The sequence below is a fragment of the Lepisosteus platostomus genome, chromosome 2, assembly GCF_059453375.1.
Source record: "Lepisosteus platostomus isolate fLepPlt1 chromosome 2, fLepPlt1.hap1, whole genome shotgun sequence".
NCBI lineage: Eukaryota > Metazoa > Chordata > Actinopteri > Semionotiformes > Lepisosteidae > Lepisosteus > Lepisosteus platostomus.
In genome coordinates, this window is record NC_142612.1 from 66,084,009 (window position 1) to 66,099,862 (window position 15,854).

Here is a 15,854-nt window from a genome sequence, read left to right on the forward strand (position 1 = left end):
TTTGTTTGAATTTCATCCAAAATGTTGGTGTTATTGGACTATATGTCCATCTTTATACAGTATGTTGCCCCCCCTTTACAGTTCTACCCCTGCTCATCGACTGTTTCTAGTCTGTTTCAGACTTGGTTTTCTCTAATCTAATCTGCGATCAAGCCTTGATAGCCGTCTGAAAACTTGATTTTGGAATTACCCTTGGGGACCCAGACCTTGGGACGATTAGCTAGTGGCTGATACTGATACTAAGCTAAAGGGACCATAAGAAAACTGAGAAACGGCAAAGGGCTTGGCATTTTTGAATGATTAAACTGTACTTTAAAGTAAGCAAATCAGGACTGGGCAGTCAGGTGGCATGCTTAAAATGGGTTCAAAAAACGTTCACTTGTTAGTAAGTTTGTGAAAACAGGATTCAATATACTGTACAGTACCTTGCATAATTTATAGGGGTACCTCATCTTTTCAACATTACACTGGAAGTCCTGAAATTAAAGGGCTGCACTGTAGCCAGGTTTCTACCGAAAGGAAAGAACTAAAAAATCTTCTTAATGAAAAGAAATGGGAGGTATGATAAATTATGTAATATGATAGTGCATTTGACGAAAAAAATTAAAGTATGAAATTGACAATTAAAGGTTCAGTTGTTCTTTAATATATACAACAAGGCAGTCACTGTCACTTAATAAAATCTTGAGATCCTAAATTTAAGCTGTGAGCTGAAACTGAATTGGAAGCTTTTGATTAGCTGACTGAGATGAGAGGAGAGATCTTCCTTGTTCAGGCCAAAAAAGAAACTAATCCATATGCTAGGTTGAACTCTTCAGTCCTACTGGAGTGCATGTACTGATTACTAACCAGTAGCTTTTACCACAGTAAGACTAGAGGGTTATGAAGCCGATGGCAACATTGTGATCAGCAGGAATGGGGGAGCGGTGTAGTGGGAAAGCGACAAAGCAGAAGGTTTACTTGTACCTGTTATAATACAAGTCATACCCTTCGCTCTCCCTGGGGGCAGGGTTTGATTGTTAAGTAACAGCTGGTCCGTCATCCCAAAAAAACAACTTTCACATGCACACAGGATGTACACAGTAACAACTGGAATCTGCGACCAATTTCCTAACGCACTCACCCAAGCCACAGAGAGGGAAGTGCCAGTGACAGTTCTATTAATAAAACTTCTCTAAGCCCCAATTATCAGGGCTCTATTAGATGGCTTGGGAAAATGTCGCTTGCAGGAAAGACGTAGAGCTATTAAAGAGCTGGTCGGTGAAGGACTCCCCAGATGGGAGTAGGGCAGTGCCTTGAGTACAGATTGTGGGGGCTGAGCTAAGAAACTGATGAAGAGATAAACCAGCTCTACAACCCACATGTGTGCAGTGTCAGCTTGCGATTTACTTGCCCAGCGAACTTACATAAGGTCCGTTCATCTCCAGAAAGCCAGAGAACTCTGACAGTGTCTGTTGCACCACCGGAGCCCTTACCTTTCCTCACGATAAGGTAAAAGCATTTTTCTCAAGTGCAAGAGGTATTTCTGAAAGTGTTGTTTTGGGTTGATGTTTTTTAATTGTGTTTCACTTCATTTGGAAAATAGTACTATACAAAAAATGACCAAAAACAAAAACAAAAATTAGGAACTCTCAAGAAAGAAACAAGATTTTTGTTTAGTATGCAATTAACAATTATTTTTAAATGCAAGTAAAAGATGGAATATTCTTCATGAAGTAATGATTACCTGTGTATTGTGAGATACTGATGTTCTAACTGTCTCTTTTTATTCAACAGGAAATACGTCTTAATATGTACTTGTCTTTCAATCTTTGATGTGTTGTTGGGAGCAACATTTCTTCTGCATCAGGTAACAGAATGCCTAATTGCTTGTTTCTTTTTTCTAAACTTTATTTTCTTTACTCGGTAAAGCACGTACTGTATGCAAGTACAATAAATTCATGCTTTTTGTACCCTGTCAATACACTTCTGATCTGATTCAATAATAGAAAACATACGCCACTAATAAATCCCATACTGTATGTGCTTTAACATAAACACTTAAGGCGAGGTTAAATATGCTGCTCAAAGTTTATTAGATTACCGGATGGAATGCCTCACATTTGGGGCTCAATTAGGGATGGAAGTAAAATCTGTCAGGGGTGGCTCTCTGTCAGACAAAGTAGAAGGACACTGTAGCTCTACAGATGTACAGTATTTACTTGAGTTTGTACTACTGTTCTCCAAACACAGAGAACATGTTCATGGGAACTTTACAGAGAAAAACATAGAATATGTATCCATAATTTTAGTTATGAATTATTCATATGGGAGTTTTAAAAGTTCTATGCTCCAGAGCATTATATGTTCTTAATTTGCTGATTTGAGTTTGGAACGTGCCAATCTAGAATATATAGGTATGGAAAATGTATTTTTCTCAAATATAGTTTTGGAATTCCACACGTGCTTTATTTGGCAGAGGAATCTTGGAGCACCTTTGCATATTAAAATGCTTGCAAAATTACAGTATGTATGTCCTCCTCCGATATAAAAATAACAAGTGTCCATCTAAAATTGTTTCATTTTGTTTAAGTTATTTTCTGGATATCAATTACCTTGAGACACAAAGCATTGTGCAATTGTTTTATTATGTAATTTTAGGTAAAAGATAGAGTCTAATGCTTTTTAAATTATGTTTTCTTTACTTGATTCTGTATTTTCTTGTCTCTCTGGGAACAGCAGTCTCATTTGTTTTGGTAAGAAATTGTTTTTTTTAAATTGTTTTACATCAGTGAGGGAACAAAACATACATAGCAGAGCTGAGAGATGCTAGATCCCCCCCAGTGAATAATGTCTTTTTTATGATCACTACAGTCTGGTGCACTTTAGGAACATAGTTAAATCCCACTGCGTCCTAGTAGAATCTGCTTTCTCTAACACAGAGGTTGCAGGCTTGCTCTTCTGAGCTATAATTTATTTAATAGTGTAAGTTCATTCTGTGGTTCTAATGTAGAAAAACTGGATCTTTTTCTTGTACACATTTCCCCATAATTTACACAACAAACATAAACCTATTATTAAATATTATATCAAGGTTTCTTATACATAAGGATATAGCAATTTAGTTTTACTAGTGTATCTAACCATATTTTGTATATTGTGTTTCATTTTTGGATACTTGCATCTGCTGATGAAAGTTAATGTCTTCATATGTTTATGACTGAATTGTCTGGCTGCCATATGGTGCTGTCATTAACAACCGGCACTCTTGAACCTGGCCAAATGACTTTGTAAATAAAAAAATCTATATTCCGCTAGCTAGGATCCTCACATTCTTAGGTTTCACAGCAATTTCTGAACTAAAGTTGGAAAAAATGCCTGTGGAATTCATCGGTTCGGCTTTTTACAGATAAATAATACTGTAATATAGGGTAAATGATACAACATATATTTCTAAACTGGCAATACTGTAAGTTAACTTCTCTTGTGCATGAGATTTAAAAATAAAGAGCAGTTATTTAATGTCTTGGTATCAATACTTTAGTGCATATTTTGGTTATTAGGACCTCTTAAACTAGAGCTTTATGAGGATTAATAATTTTCATTATCCCAACAGATTTTAAGAAATTCATACTTCAGCAGATTTAAGGAATGTTGTCTTATACAGTCTGATATCAACAGAATAGTCCAACTTTTCCAGGTACTGATTTTGTTTTAACCTTGATACATACAGTACTATACATTTTAAGGATTACATTTAAAATGTTCAAGAAACCAAGAGACTTCTAAAAAGAGGAAAATGGAGTGATTATTTTATAAGAAAGTACTTTTTTTAAAATGCATTGTATTTTCCATTATAAAATGAGCATTTACTACATTTTATAATTGATATTTAGTATTCCTTTGTTACTTGATGTGATGAGATCTTGAAAAGAGACCTTTAATTTTTTCACAAATTGAGTATCCTCTTAATGGTTTAAAACATTGGGTCACTCCATGCAGACAGATGAAGTAATTGCAGCACTCATGATACTCCATAGACACTTTATGCAGCTACCGTACATTAATCACAACGTGAGAAATGTACTAGTCTAAATTAAAAGGGAACTGCAGTTCCAATTTCTCAGACCAATAATTCTCAGTAACAAAATAAATTCATTGCCTGTATCACAGCATTTTACAAATTCCAAATTAAGCACAAAATCATGAACTTTAAAAAAAAATACTGTAAGTCGCCATGCTGTTGTAAACCAAGATGTGAAGCGGCCCTTCGTGCTCACTAGTCTCCGTAGTGACTAATGTAAATGTACGAGCAAGTAACTACAGGTTGTTCAGCAGACATTTCACTGCAAAAATGTTCCAACGTGATCTGCATGCAGAGTATGGCGCTGAGCATAGCTGGATATTTTGTCAATTTTATGATGTATTGGGGGGGTTTAGAAGTTACTGTGTGCATTTTACTGTATTGTGGTTTGAAATGCACTCATCAATGCCGACTCTTTCTAACCCCAAAATTTTAAAAAAATAGCGTTACAGTTATCCTTTAAAACAGCTTGAGATGTTTTGGCAATCTAAAGTCAACAGATCGGCCCTTATCTACTAATAATTAGATCTGTAGATTTGAAAATTCATTGTCACTTCTTTTTTTATTTAATTTTTCTTTCTTTGCTCTAACACCAACCATTCGATAATTTACATGATGCAGCCATTCAGTCATAGAAAAATTGGGGCTTTGTTGCTTTATCCCTGAACAGAGCATTAATCTCTAGAGGTTAAGTAGGGCCCTGTAGTAAAAGTAGTCATTTTCTGCTCGCTGTCAAGAGTCTCCCTGGCTTCCAGTATTCTGTCATTCTATGATTACGCAATGAAGTACATAAGTCTTAACCACAATTCTAACCTTGGCCTGAGTAACATAAAACATTTTTAATTGGAAAAAATGCATGCTCTGAATGTTACTTCCTGTGTTTTTATGTATTTGCAGCTTCTGGGTCTTATTACATTCATTTTTTATGTTGTTTTATGTTTATTTTTCATTTCTTTCATTAGAAACATCACGAGGAAAACAGGAATGCTACGTACTGCAAACTTTGTTCCAGAGAGCGCTATATCTTAATTTGTAGCAAACCAAAGAAAATTATAGACCTGTTTTTTAAGCATTGCTGTTTGTTTTTCTTTGATTTTTAGGGCCTCAAACATAACAAGTATTTGTGTTGCACTATTTCCTCACCTAACAAAAGAAAACAGAATAAAGGTAAGTAGATTATATAATTCTTACATATACATTTGCAGTGCTCTATCTGTATACATAAATACCCTTTGTTAAGAATATTGAATAGAGGAATATGTTGTTTTTTTCCAAAGCATTTTTCAAGCTGGAAATATAATATTACTGGTTTCTGGAAACACTATTAGGACATATTAACACTGGAAAAAAAACATTTAAAATATTTTGCCTTACATTAAAACTGTATTGCATATTATTCCTTCTCTAGACTAATTCGCAGCTCAGGACTGCTATAATCGTTAACAAAACATTTTTACATCTGACTTGTGACATCTGTGTCATTCATTAATTGCAAAGTCTTGAGAGGAAACGATGTGATATTTCATGATTTTGTTGCCTTTGGCATATAACATCCTCTAGCTGCAATAATCCAGACATCTGCAACTAATATCTTTGTTAGTTTATGCAGGAAGTTATTTTGCAAAGAATCCATTTACCATGCAGACTAGCGCGCTTCTTCATACTAAGAGATAACAGAAGAACATGTGCAGTGGGGGTCAAGCTACCACACACTTACAGATGGCTATTGAATTTACAATATCAGACAACAATATAGCAGGACATTTTAAGGTGGTGTATATAATAAGTGCAGCACCATGGCATGACAGTTAGTGCCTATGCCTGACTGCGCTCAGTTCCAGACTGTAGCACTTTCTGTGTGGAGACCGCTTGTTGTGTTGTGTCCATGTGCATTTCTGGTTTTCTCTCACCTTACAATGACACGCTCCAGTAGCATTGCTAATTTGAGTTTCCAAATGTCTCCCTGTGTAATGAGTGCACATTCCCTGCAATGGACAAGCATCCTATCCCACATGTATTCTCCCCTAGCACCCCAGATTTCCAGGACAGCCTCTGGGTGGCTGCAACCCTTACCAGGAATAAGGCGCTTAATGAGAATAGATGTATATAATGCTGAGGTTAATGTTTATATCAGACAGCCAATTTTGCAGGATTTGTGATTGCCAATATGACCCAGAGGCCTGAGGAATTTAGATCTTGATTCTTACACTGTGAGGTCCACAGGTATATCACAACTCTCCTATGGCCATATCACAACGGTTCTACTATTTTTACATGTATGACGTAACAAGACCACGCTCACAAGCCCTGTCACGAATGTGGGCCCAACTAATACTCAGCCATTTCTCAGTCCACAGTGATTATTTCTTCTTCTGTCTTGAATTAATGCTACTGGAACCCACAAGGACTTGAAAGGGCAAAAGATGTCTGGAACTGCTCAATGACAGGCCCAGCTGTTGGCTGACTGTAGGGAGTTCTGTTGCCAGATAGGACAGTGAAACATAAAAATAATGTGATTGTTTCCTTTCATCCTGCTGGTGTCCTTTGGCAAGCCATGTGGTCTAAACACGCACTACGCTTCTAAAACTGCATACCTCACCGCCCAAGGACATCACTGATTACAGTTGATGGGGTCTGTAGGAAACATCCCTGGGTTGGGTGCCACTTAATTGCCAGGAGTGTGTTCTTGGGCATGAACCCTGTTTATCTGTCCCTGCATCAGACTGGTCTGTGGTCCCACACTGTTGTATTGTGATGCCAGGAACTGTGTCTCAGGCTGGAGGCATGGCTCACATCATCTTGATGCTGCTATGGCCCAATTAAATTCTAGATCTACAGTAGATCTCCTGATTTTGTGTAGTTTGTCTAACAACAGACTGAGTATTGCCTTTTTTTCTCATTCTGCTTCTTACAAAGTAATCAGAGACTATATTACACACATCTAAAGCCAATTAGAACTCACCTCACCAATCGGTGTGAACATAATACAAAATATCTAACAATTAATGTATTTTTTAACTATACTACTTTTTTTCAAACTAGGCATAGAACAAGAACATACTTAAATAATATTTTCTTACACCTGTACTATAGCTAAAAATGCAACACCTTTTAAATTTTAAATGGAAGTAGCTGCTGCAGACATTAAAACAGTTATCTCTTTTAAAAATATTTTTTAATACAGACTAAGTCTTTCTGCAACAATCGTTTTATCTCTGGGAGTTCAAGTAGTGACAAAGTGGATGAAAAAACGGACAAAACACCAGATATCTCACAGCTTTTAGTGAGTCATAGATAAGGGTGAAATAGAATCATATAACAGAATACTTCCTTCTGTCTTTTTTCTTTTTTTGTTCTCTTGACATTTAATGCACACGTTACCATGAATACCATTTTTTTCTCTCTTGTAAAGGGTGCAGAGAAATTAATCAAAAAGCGAATGTCTTTTATTCCTCATGGCATCAAACATAACCTTTGATTACTAGGTACTGAGGTGTGTGTCTGTTTAAAATGATTTATTCTGTGTTTTTCTGTTAATACTTACTACAAAGTATTGTTACAAATGGCTGGCATCAAGCTGCCAAATGGGGCTGACCTTAAAGATGTAACTCCTGTTGTTACTTATGAAAACTGTAAAGTAAAGCCCCAAGCTTTTTTTCCAATTTTTTTAAGGAACAACAATTAAATAACTCTGTAAACCTTGTTAGCGATGGATATTTACCTCAAAGGGGAAGTGTTTAATGGCATGTGTTTTTACAACAAAGGGGGTGTGTTTAATGGCAAGAGGTTGAGGTTTTGGATCTGGCATAAAGTAGTTGGCTGACACCTAGTGATCGAATGTTGCTACTGCAGCTAAATTGTTATGGAAGATTATGATGACCCACTTATCTGAGGTATACTGTAATATACCCAAATTAAATTGTAATACGTTTTTTATACTTTATTTATCAAAGATACATGTAATAACATCATGAAAATAATAATACATTTTAAATTTAATCTTACAGTGTTGCCTTTTAAATTAAAATAATCCACAGCTTTGTGTTCATTATTCCTGTTATGAAAAATAAATCACTAAAGTGAAATCTAAACTCATCTGATGAAATTGCAGTAGGCCAATATTGCCATATCTATAAGAGAATAAAATACATATACAGGGAAGGAATAAAGCTGTAGCTGCATTGTAAGTTCATCCACTTTGTGTTGTGTGTCTAAAAGCCATTCTAAAAATTATAGAACCAGAAAATCAATTTTTTGTACTCAGATATACATGAAGAACCATTACCTCATGGAAGCTCCTACCTAAAGCTTGGGAGGACTAATGACAACCAAGCATATTTCACCCAGGTGTTATAAATCATATTCATTACCTTTTAATTGCTGTTTGCTATATTTACTGTATATCTTAAGCAAACACCTGTTTTTGCATTTTGGCTCACAAATCCCTCCTCCACGTGATCTTCACCTTTGCCTCTGCTCCTCACTCTGAATAGGGGCCCAAGTCTATGCTACAGTATATCCAGGAGCCTGCCCCTTAAACAAGCAAGTTGAGCCAAAACTTATTTAGACATACTGAATAAACATTCACTAAGCATCTAATACTTGGGTTTAACTATTCTTTTTGAAATAATATGCTTTAATCAGTTCAATCAGTTCGATCAGTCCGAAGTAGTTCAAGGTCATAAGCAAAAGGATATCTTATTTAATTCCCAGAAACAGCTCCAAATAACAGGTTGAGGAAAAACTTTAAAAAGAATAGTGGAGAAAAGGCATGTGTTGTAAAATTATACAACATCCAAGTTTTTCTCAGGAATTCCTACTGCCCTCAAGGACAATTGTATGTTATAGGGATTATTCCTGAACAGTTTTGCCTAGGTTTTTCTTCGCACATACTGTACACACACAAAAGTCCACACGGTTTATTTCCAGGAGAAAGCTCTCAAGCAGATTGGATTTTCTCACATGTAAAAGGTTGCTGCTCCAAACCACATGGCAATTCTGTTTATTTAGGTGTTTGATAATCAACTATTCTCAGGCAAGGAGATGGTGTGAACATGACATGGTTCTCCTACTGTGTCCTTTTACAGTACAGGAACCACAATTTTCCTTGCTTTCCTAATACAAATATAGAGTATGTACTGCATAATACAAATGCAGATACTCTTGGTATTATACATGTAGTAGTATAGTGTTTTGTTTCATATGTGTTAAAAATTACTTTCAGAAACAGGATAGACCATAACATCAATTTACTAAAGTGTTACTTACATTTTACATGTTCTTATGACAGTATTATTTAATTTTTGTAAAATAACACCATGAGTGCATTACTCAAAAAAGAGAAAAAACAGACACCATGGAGTTTCCTGCTTTGTGATGGTTCTCTGACGGTATTATTCTATGTCATACCTATCTTTGTATAGTTTACCCACTATTCCAACAGTTTTGTAGTGCTTTAAAAATTTCCGTATTTGTAACATGGTACAATAAACCATAGTGAGGATTAGAAGTGTAGGTACTATGAAGTGTTAGAGTGGAAGAAACCATACCTCTTACTAAAACACTAAGCTATTTCTTTTTTAAATCACTGAGTTTCAAAGATGAGATTAATTCCAGTGTTATGTTTAAACTACTGAGATTTGGAACACTTCTTTCCTAGTCCTAATTTATTCTGTGGTATCGTCTCTTTTAAGACAAATTGAAGTTTTCTAATGATACCAATATTCTGAATAAGGAAATGAATAATTGTAAATCCTGTAATGCAACAATTTAGATCCACTGTTTTATTTCACATTCCAGCATTTTAAATGAATTAGTATATGAGGTTAATGGGATTTAAAGCCATTTCCAAAGGGGTTTTCAGCCTGTAGGTTTAAGCAGTGTATTTTAAAATATATACTTAAAAACATAAACAGCATTATTATGAGGCTCATGATCACACTGAAATTTGCTGTTACAGAAGAGAATTTCTTTGACATTTTTCTTGTGTTCTTTGTAGGAGTGCTTTACTGCAGACCTCATACCTGGAAGCAAAAGAAACGACATATCACTCATCTTTGAAGAACCTTTTTTTGCCTTAATTCTGTAACGAAATCCCTATCGTTTTAAAGGATAATGGAGAATACTACACAAGTACCAAACATCACAGTGAATTGCACATCATCCGGGAGGCATGCCTTTCTCTTTATTCTGATTCCTGTCATTTACAGTTGCAACTTTGTTATTGGTATAGTGGGGAATGGCTTGGTGGTCACTATCATTTATTGTTACATTAAATTAGAAACAGTCGCCAGTATCTTCATACTGAATCTGGCTTTGTCCGATCTCACGTTCCTCATCACTTTACCTCTGTGGGCCACCTACACAGCCTTGGGTTATCACTGGCCTTTTGGCAGCTTCCTGTGCAAAGCAATCTCTGGTTTGGTGACGTTCAATCTGTACAGCAGCGTATTTTTTCTCACCTGCTTGAGTATTGACAGATACCTGGCCATCGTTCATCCCGTTAAATCTCGTCCAAAACGCACCATATTTTATGCCCGCGTAACCTGTACTCTAATCTGGATCCTTGCGTTCCTGATGAGTGTGCCAAATATGTGCTTCCGTGACGTTTTCTTTATGAAAGACCTCAATTTAACTGTGTGTGGCCTTTTGTATGAGCCTAATAATACTAATCGCATTTTGGTTGGAATGAGTTTGATGAAAAGCATCTTAGGCTTTTTGATTCCCTTTGCGACCATCATAACCTGCTACTGCCTCATTGGAAAAGCCATTCTTGATGCCTATCACGTCCAGAAAAACAAGTCCAGAAACGACGAGGTTTTGAAGATGCTTGCTGCTGTCGTAGCAGCTTTTTTTGTGTGTTGGTTCCCGCACCAAATATTTCACTTCATGGACATTCTTGTTAACTTAAATGTCATACAGAATTGCAAAATAGTGGATATTGTTGACACCGCCATGCCATTTACGATCTGCGTAGCTTACTTCAACAGTTGCCTGAACCCTATTCTCTACAGCTTCGTGGGGAATAATTTCCGAAAGAATTTACTCCGCCTGCTGAAATGCACACCTCCACTAGTTGTGTCTCATCCAAGCCTTTCTAGCAAAACAAGTTCAATTTCCTATCGGGGATCAGAAATATTGCATTTAACAACAAATAAGGTTGTTTTGTGAGATGTAAGGTAAGTGGTGAACATCCATCCATTTTCTAACCGCTTTATTCAAAACAGGGTCGCAGGGGGAGCCTATCTCAGCAAGCCATGGGCACAAGGCAGGACACAACCTGAATGGAATGCCAGTCCATTGTAGGGCACACACAGACACAAACATACACATACTCAAGCCAAGACCTACTTTTCCCAGATGCCAGTTAACCTAATGGTATGTGTTTGGACTGTGGGAGGAAACTGGAGCATCCAGAAGATCCCCACACAAACACAGGGAGAACATACAAACTCCAGATAGCCCACCAAGTCTGGAACTGAGCCTCCAGTGCAGCACTGCACTGGCAGCACTGCTGACCACTGCGCCAGTGTGCCACCCAGGTGGTGAACAATATTGCCTCATTATCTCTTTAGGGAAATTTAATAGGGGCTGAAGGATTCAGACAAGGTGCAACTCAAAATCTCACATGAACATCTGATGGTAAACTTATTCCAGAATAATTGCTCAAATCAGTGTCTTAAACAAGTGATTTTCCTGCTGAAGAATTAAGATGCAGAAACACTCATAATGGTTCCTTCTGCACCATTGCAAGTAAAATATTTTTAAAATACTAAATGGTCACATCAATGCGCAAAGAGTAGTATTAAGGCTCAGTAGCTAGGGGCCCCTTAATCTAGAAGAAAAGATTTGTCTTACAGCCTGTGTGGAGAAATCACAGTTCAGCAAAATATGCTGTAAAAATTCACATATTTCGCAATAGCCATGAATGAAATCTGTGCTGTTGCAAGTAGAGGAGAAAGTTAAATTTAAATAATATACTGAAACCATTGAATATATTTTTTAATGAAAATGAGAGCTATTTTGTTTTAGCACACTTTTTTTATTTTATATCCTAAAAACAGGAATGAGACTTTACCTGCAGAAAAAATATTAACAAATATTGCTTCTGTTAATATGCCTAGATATAGTTAATGAGTGGGAGTCACATAATTCACATCTACACCAGCCTCACCTCAGATGTTTGTTGTCCTGATGCAACTCAATGTTTTGAACTAGAAAATCTGGATAGTTTATTTCATGAGCAAACAGTCATTAACAAGCTCAAAAACAGCATGTCCAGAACCAAGAACACAGTAATGCTCAAAAAAACATTTTTCCTAATGTATCAATTATAATACTTACACAAAAGTTCTGAGCCTAACCTCAGATCTTTATTTAAATGTTCCATAGGAGTTCTGTAAGAGTGGTGCCCCATACAGGGAAGAACTTATTCAAGAAATAAATAATGGAAAGCAACCTGAGACACACAGACATTTATAACCTGAATGTTTTTAGGGTTTAAGGGGATGTTTCACACACTTTATTATGCTGAACAGTTTGCATTTTTACACTTTAGTATGAGTTAATTTTTTCCATCATACTATTAAGTACATTCTAAATCAAAATCTTGCAAAGTTAGAAGTTTGTCTTAAATTAATTTGTATTATGTGGTATCTACAGAAATGTGTTATATGTGCATATAATTGTGGATTCGTTATCATTTAAATGGACCTACTGTATTTATCAACTCCTGTATTCAGCTAACGATTTAGTGGAAACTTGAGCTTTGACACTTGTTTCTTGCTGCATGGACTCTCTACTTAAACAACCCCAGCACATGTCTTGCCAAATGCTACTGACTGTGGGACATACAGTACCTTTTCTTAATGATAAAAACATTTTAGTATGGATTTGGGACGTATGTTAATTTTGATCTACTGTTTTTTTGCATGGTCATTGATGCCAGTATTGGTTTTCTGTAATTGCAGCTGTCTGTGTAGTCATTACACTGGAGTGTCAATGGCGGGTTGTGAGGAACCGAGTATTCATACAGCCCCTGCCACTTAGACAATTCCATTTATTCAAATATGCATGTTTCAGCAATGAAGCCACACACCTAGTTTATCCTCAAGCCCCAGGAAAGCCTATAGATAAAGTAACCTGGAAAGGGAAAGCTCAGTGGGTTAAAAGCCTTTTAAAAAAGAAAGAAAATCAAAAAGGCCTTTTAAAAGCAGTCTTTCTGATACAAAGTAGCTAGCTCATTTTGTAACATACTATGTAGAACCAGGGGAAATACAATGAAATGCCAAAAGGCCACATCATAATCATGTCATTTCTGTCTAGTTAGACTGGTTGTGTGGTCTTCCTTTTTGATACTCCGCAAGCTCATGTTCGTGGTACTTATACAGCACTCCATTGAAAGTTAATTCCCCTCTGACCCCCCTCCTTTTGAAATGCTGATACTATCAAGAGTCTGCTAATAGGTCTTGGTGAAAATGTTCATAATGTTCATGAAAAACTGGGAGCTGGCAGACTCCCGGTCCAAATCCAGACAAAGTACTTAATTATTAGTCTGTTTGGTGTTTGGATGATTGAGGTGATTTCCTTAAAATTATCAGTTTTAAAACTAGGGGTTATAATGTACAAACATGAGTTTCTGTTGTAGGCATTTTTAACAGTCATAAACTGCTGTAGACACAATGATAAGATAGTTTAATAATTTCTTGATATTTATATTACTGCCCACATCAGATAAAAGCTCAAATATGCTAATACTGTATGTCTTGACTAAATCTGATAGTGTCACACAAAAATACTACATAATTTCCAATTAATCTATCGGGTGTAAAGATAATTCCACATTATTTATTGTCCTTACTATAAATATTTTACTATCTTGTGTTCATGTATCATAGTAAACACTTTAAATGAGTGGTATTGATACTTTTTCATGTGTTGTATTGTAAAAAGAGTTTGTACATGAACTGTTCAATAAAATATTTTTAAAAATAAATAATAAAATTGCACATGTGAACTATGGCTTTTGGTCTATACAAGGGAAAGACGATGAAATAATGGAATGAATCAATACAAAAACAAGAAAAAGTTGAATGAATGCAACAATTATTTGGAAAATCCTGAAAGCAATGAGTGCTGAATGGGCAGTAATCCATCCATCCATCCATTTTCTGCCCACTTCTGGTTGCAGGAGAGTCAGAAACTATCCCTGCAGGCAATGGGCCCGAGGCCAGGTACACCCCAGACTAGACCCCAATCCATCACAGCGCAGACACACAGACGCAAACACAGGCACGCACACACTCACACCTAGGGACAATTTTCCCTAAAACGATCCAGTACGTTTTACATCTCTGATCCACCTTCCAACTCTAAGCTGTCTGGGTAATGTTGAATCTGACTAAATGTTGATCTCTAGGCTTGACCTCAATATAATTGGGGTGTAATGTCTTTGATAGTAGAACCATAATCACGTGAGCTAAGTACATCTAATAAGCTACATGAAATCATGGGTGTTTGGATCGAAAATTGGTTAATAAATAGAAAACAGAGAAGACAGAGAAGCACACAAATTGGAAATCCATAGGAGACCGACCACTCTTCTTCATTTATATAATTGATGTACACCGGGGTACAGTTAGTAAACTAGTCAAGTTTGTGAATGACAACAAATTAGCTGGATTGGTACACAGTGTACAACCAGCAAATGAAATTCAAAATATTAAGAGAAAATTCAAGACTGGACAAACACCTGGCAATATAGTATAACATGCAGGTGGCAAAAACTGTAATAATAAACTGTAAATATAAGATTAAATGAAAAAGACACATCATTTACATCTTCTAGACGACGTCGGAAGCAAGTATTAGGAAATATAGTTTAAAGCATAGAATTTAAACCAAGGGCTATTAAATTTGTATAATGCTCAAGTAAACCCTCATAAAATATTGTGTACAATTCTGGTTACCATGTTACAGTAAAGATATTGCTGCTCTGGAGTTGGTCCAGAGAAGAGCAACCAGATTCAGCTGGGGCTGAAGGGAATGTCCTACACCGACAAGCTGAAAAAAATGAATGTTTTTAGTGCTGAACAGAGAACATTGCAAGAGGACCTGATACAAGTGTTCATATCCAATTCAAAAGGAGTGACAGGTCACTCTAGTGGACATCTTCAGAACCAGCAGTGAAACACGAACCAGAAGACACAAGGATAGAGAGTGGGAGGCACGTTGTTACCCCTAGGTCACTTGGAGTGTGCAACAAGCTGCCGAGCCATGTTGTTAAATCCAATACCCCAATACCCCAGTACTCTGGATGAGATCTCGTTACAATCCATTCACTACTAACTGCCAAACTAGCTAGATGGGCCCAGTAGCCTCCTCTTGTTTGTAATCCTTCTTATGTCCTTAAGGCATTTTCATCGTGGGTAAAGGGGTTTTTGCTACTTCCATTTTGATGTATTTAATGTTTCATATACAGTACTTTCATTTTTTACAGTTATTTCGTTTCTCGCATGTTGCCTTTGTTTTCGTTTTAATGTATGACAATGTTTCAGAAATGACAAATATTAGTTTGCAGTACTACTTGTAGTAGTTATTAATTGATCTATTAGAGATGTACAGTACTATTTAACTAAAAAAATACATTTTTCAGTATTCAGTTCTGGGTTGATTTGTGAGATAAGAAAAGGTCTGCTTTAAAGTAAAGATGACTGCATACACCCCTGTACACCCAGTGACTTTTGACCATGTCCAAATGTTTCTTATTCAATTCCACCAAAAATATGTTTTC

General features: G+C 36.4%; 1 protein-coding gene across 4 annotated transcripts; it reads left to right on the forward strand.

Moving 5' to 3' along the window:
• Positions 1-245: 245 nt before the first annotated feature.
• LOC148676821 (type-1 angiotensin II receptor-like) lies at positions 246-14,065 on the forward strand. 4 transcript variants are annotated; one of them, XM_088613739.1, is made up of 5 exons: positions 246-1,519; positions 1,777-1,849; positions 2,719-2,735; positions 5,164-5,230; positions 10,062-14,065. In XM_088613739.1, the coding sequence occupies exon 5, from the start codon at positions 10,178-10,180 to the stop codon at positions 11,231-11,233; it is 1,056 nt and encodes a 351-aa protein (XP_088469865.1). In that variant the 5' UTR covers positions 246-1,519; positions 1,777-1,849; positions 2,719-2,735; positions 5,164-5,230; positions 10,062-10,177; the 3' UTR covers positions 11,234-14,065. The 4 variants fall into 4 exon arrangements, with proteins under 4 accessions (XP_088469865.1, XP_088469852.1, XP_088469859.1 ...); XM_088613726.1 differs by having other exon boundaries at positions 246-1,491; XM_088613733.1 differs by lacking the exon at positions 2,719-2,735.
• The last annotated feature ends 1,789 nt before the right edge of the window (positions 14,066-15,854 follow it).

Coding starts and splice junctions, on each gene's coding strand:
- LOC148676821 (XM_088613739.1), top strand. CDS start 10,178: ATGGAGAATACTACACAAGTACCAAACATCACAGTGAATTGCACATCA.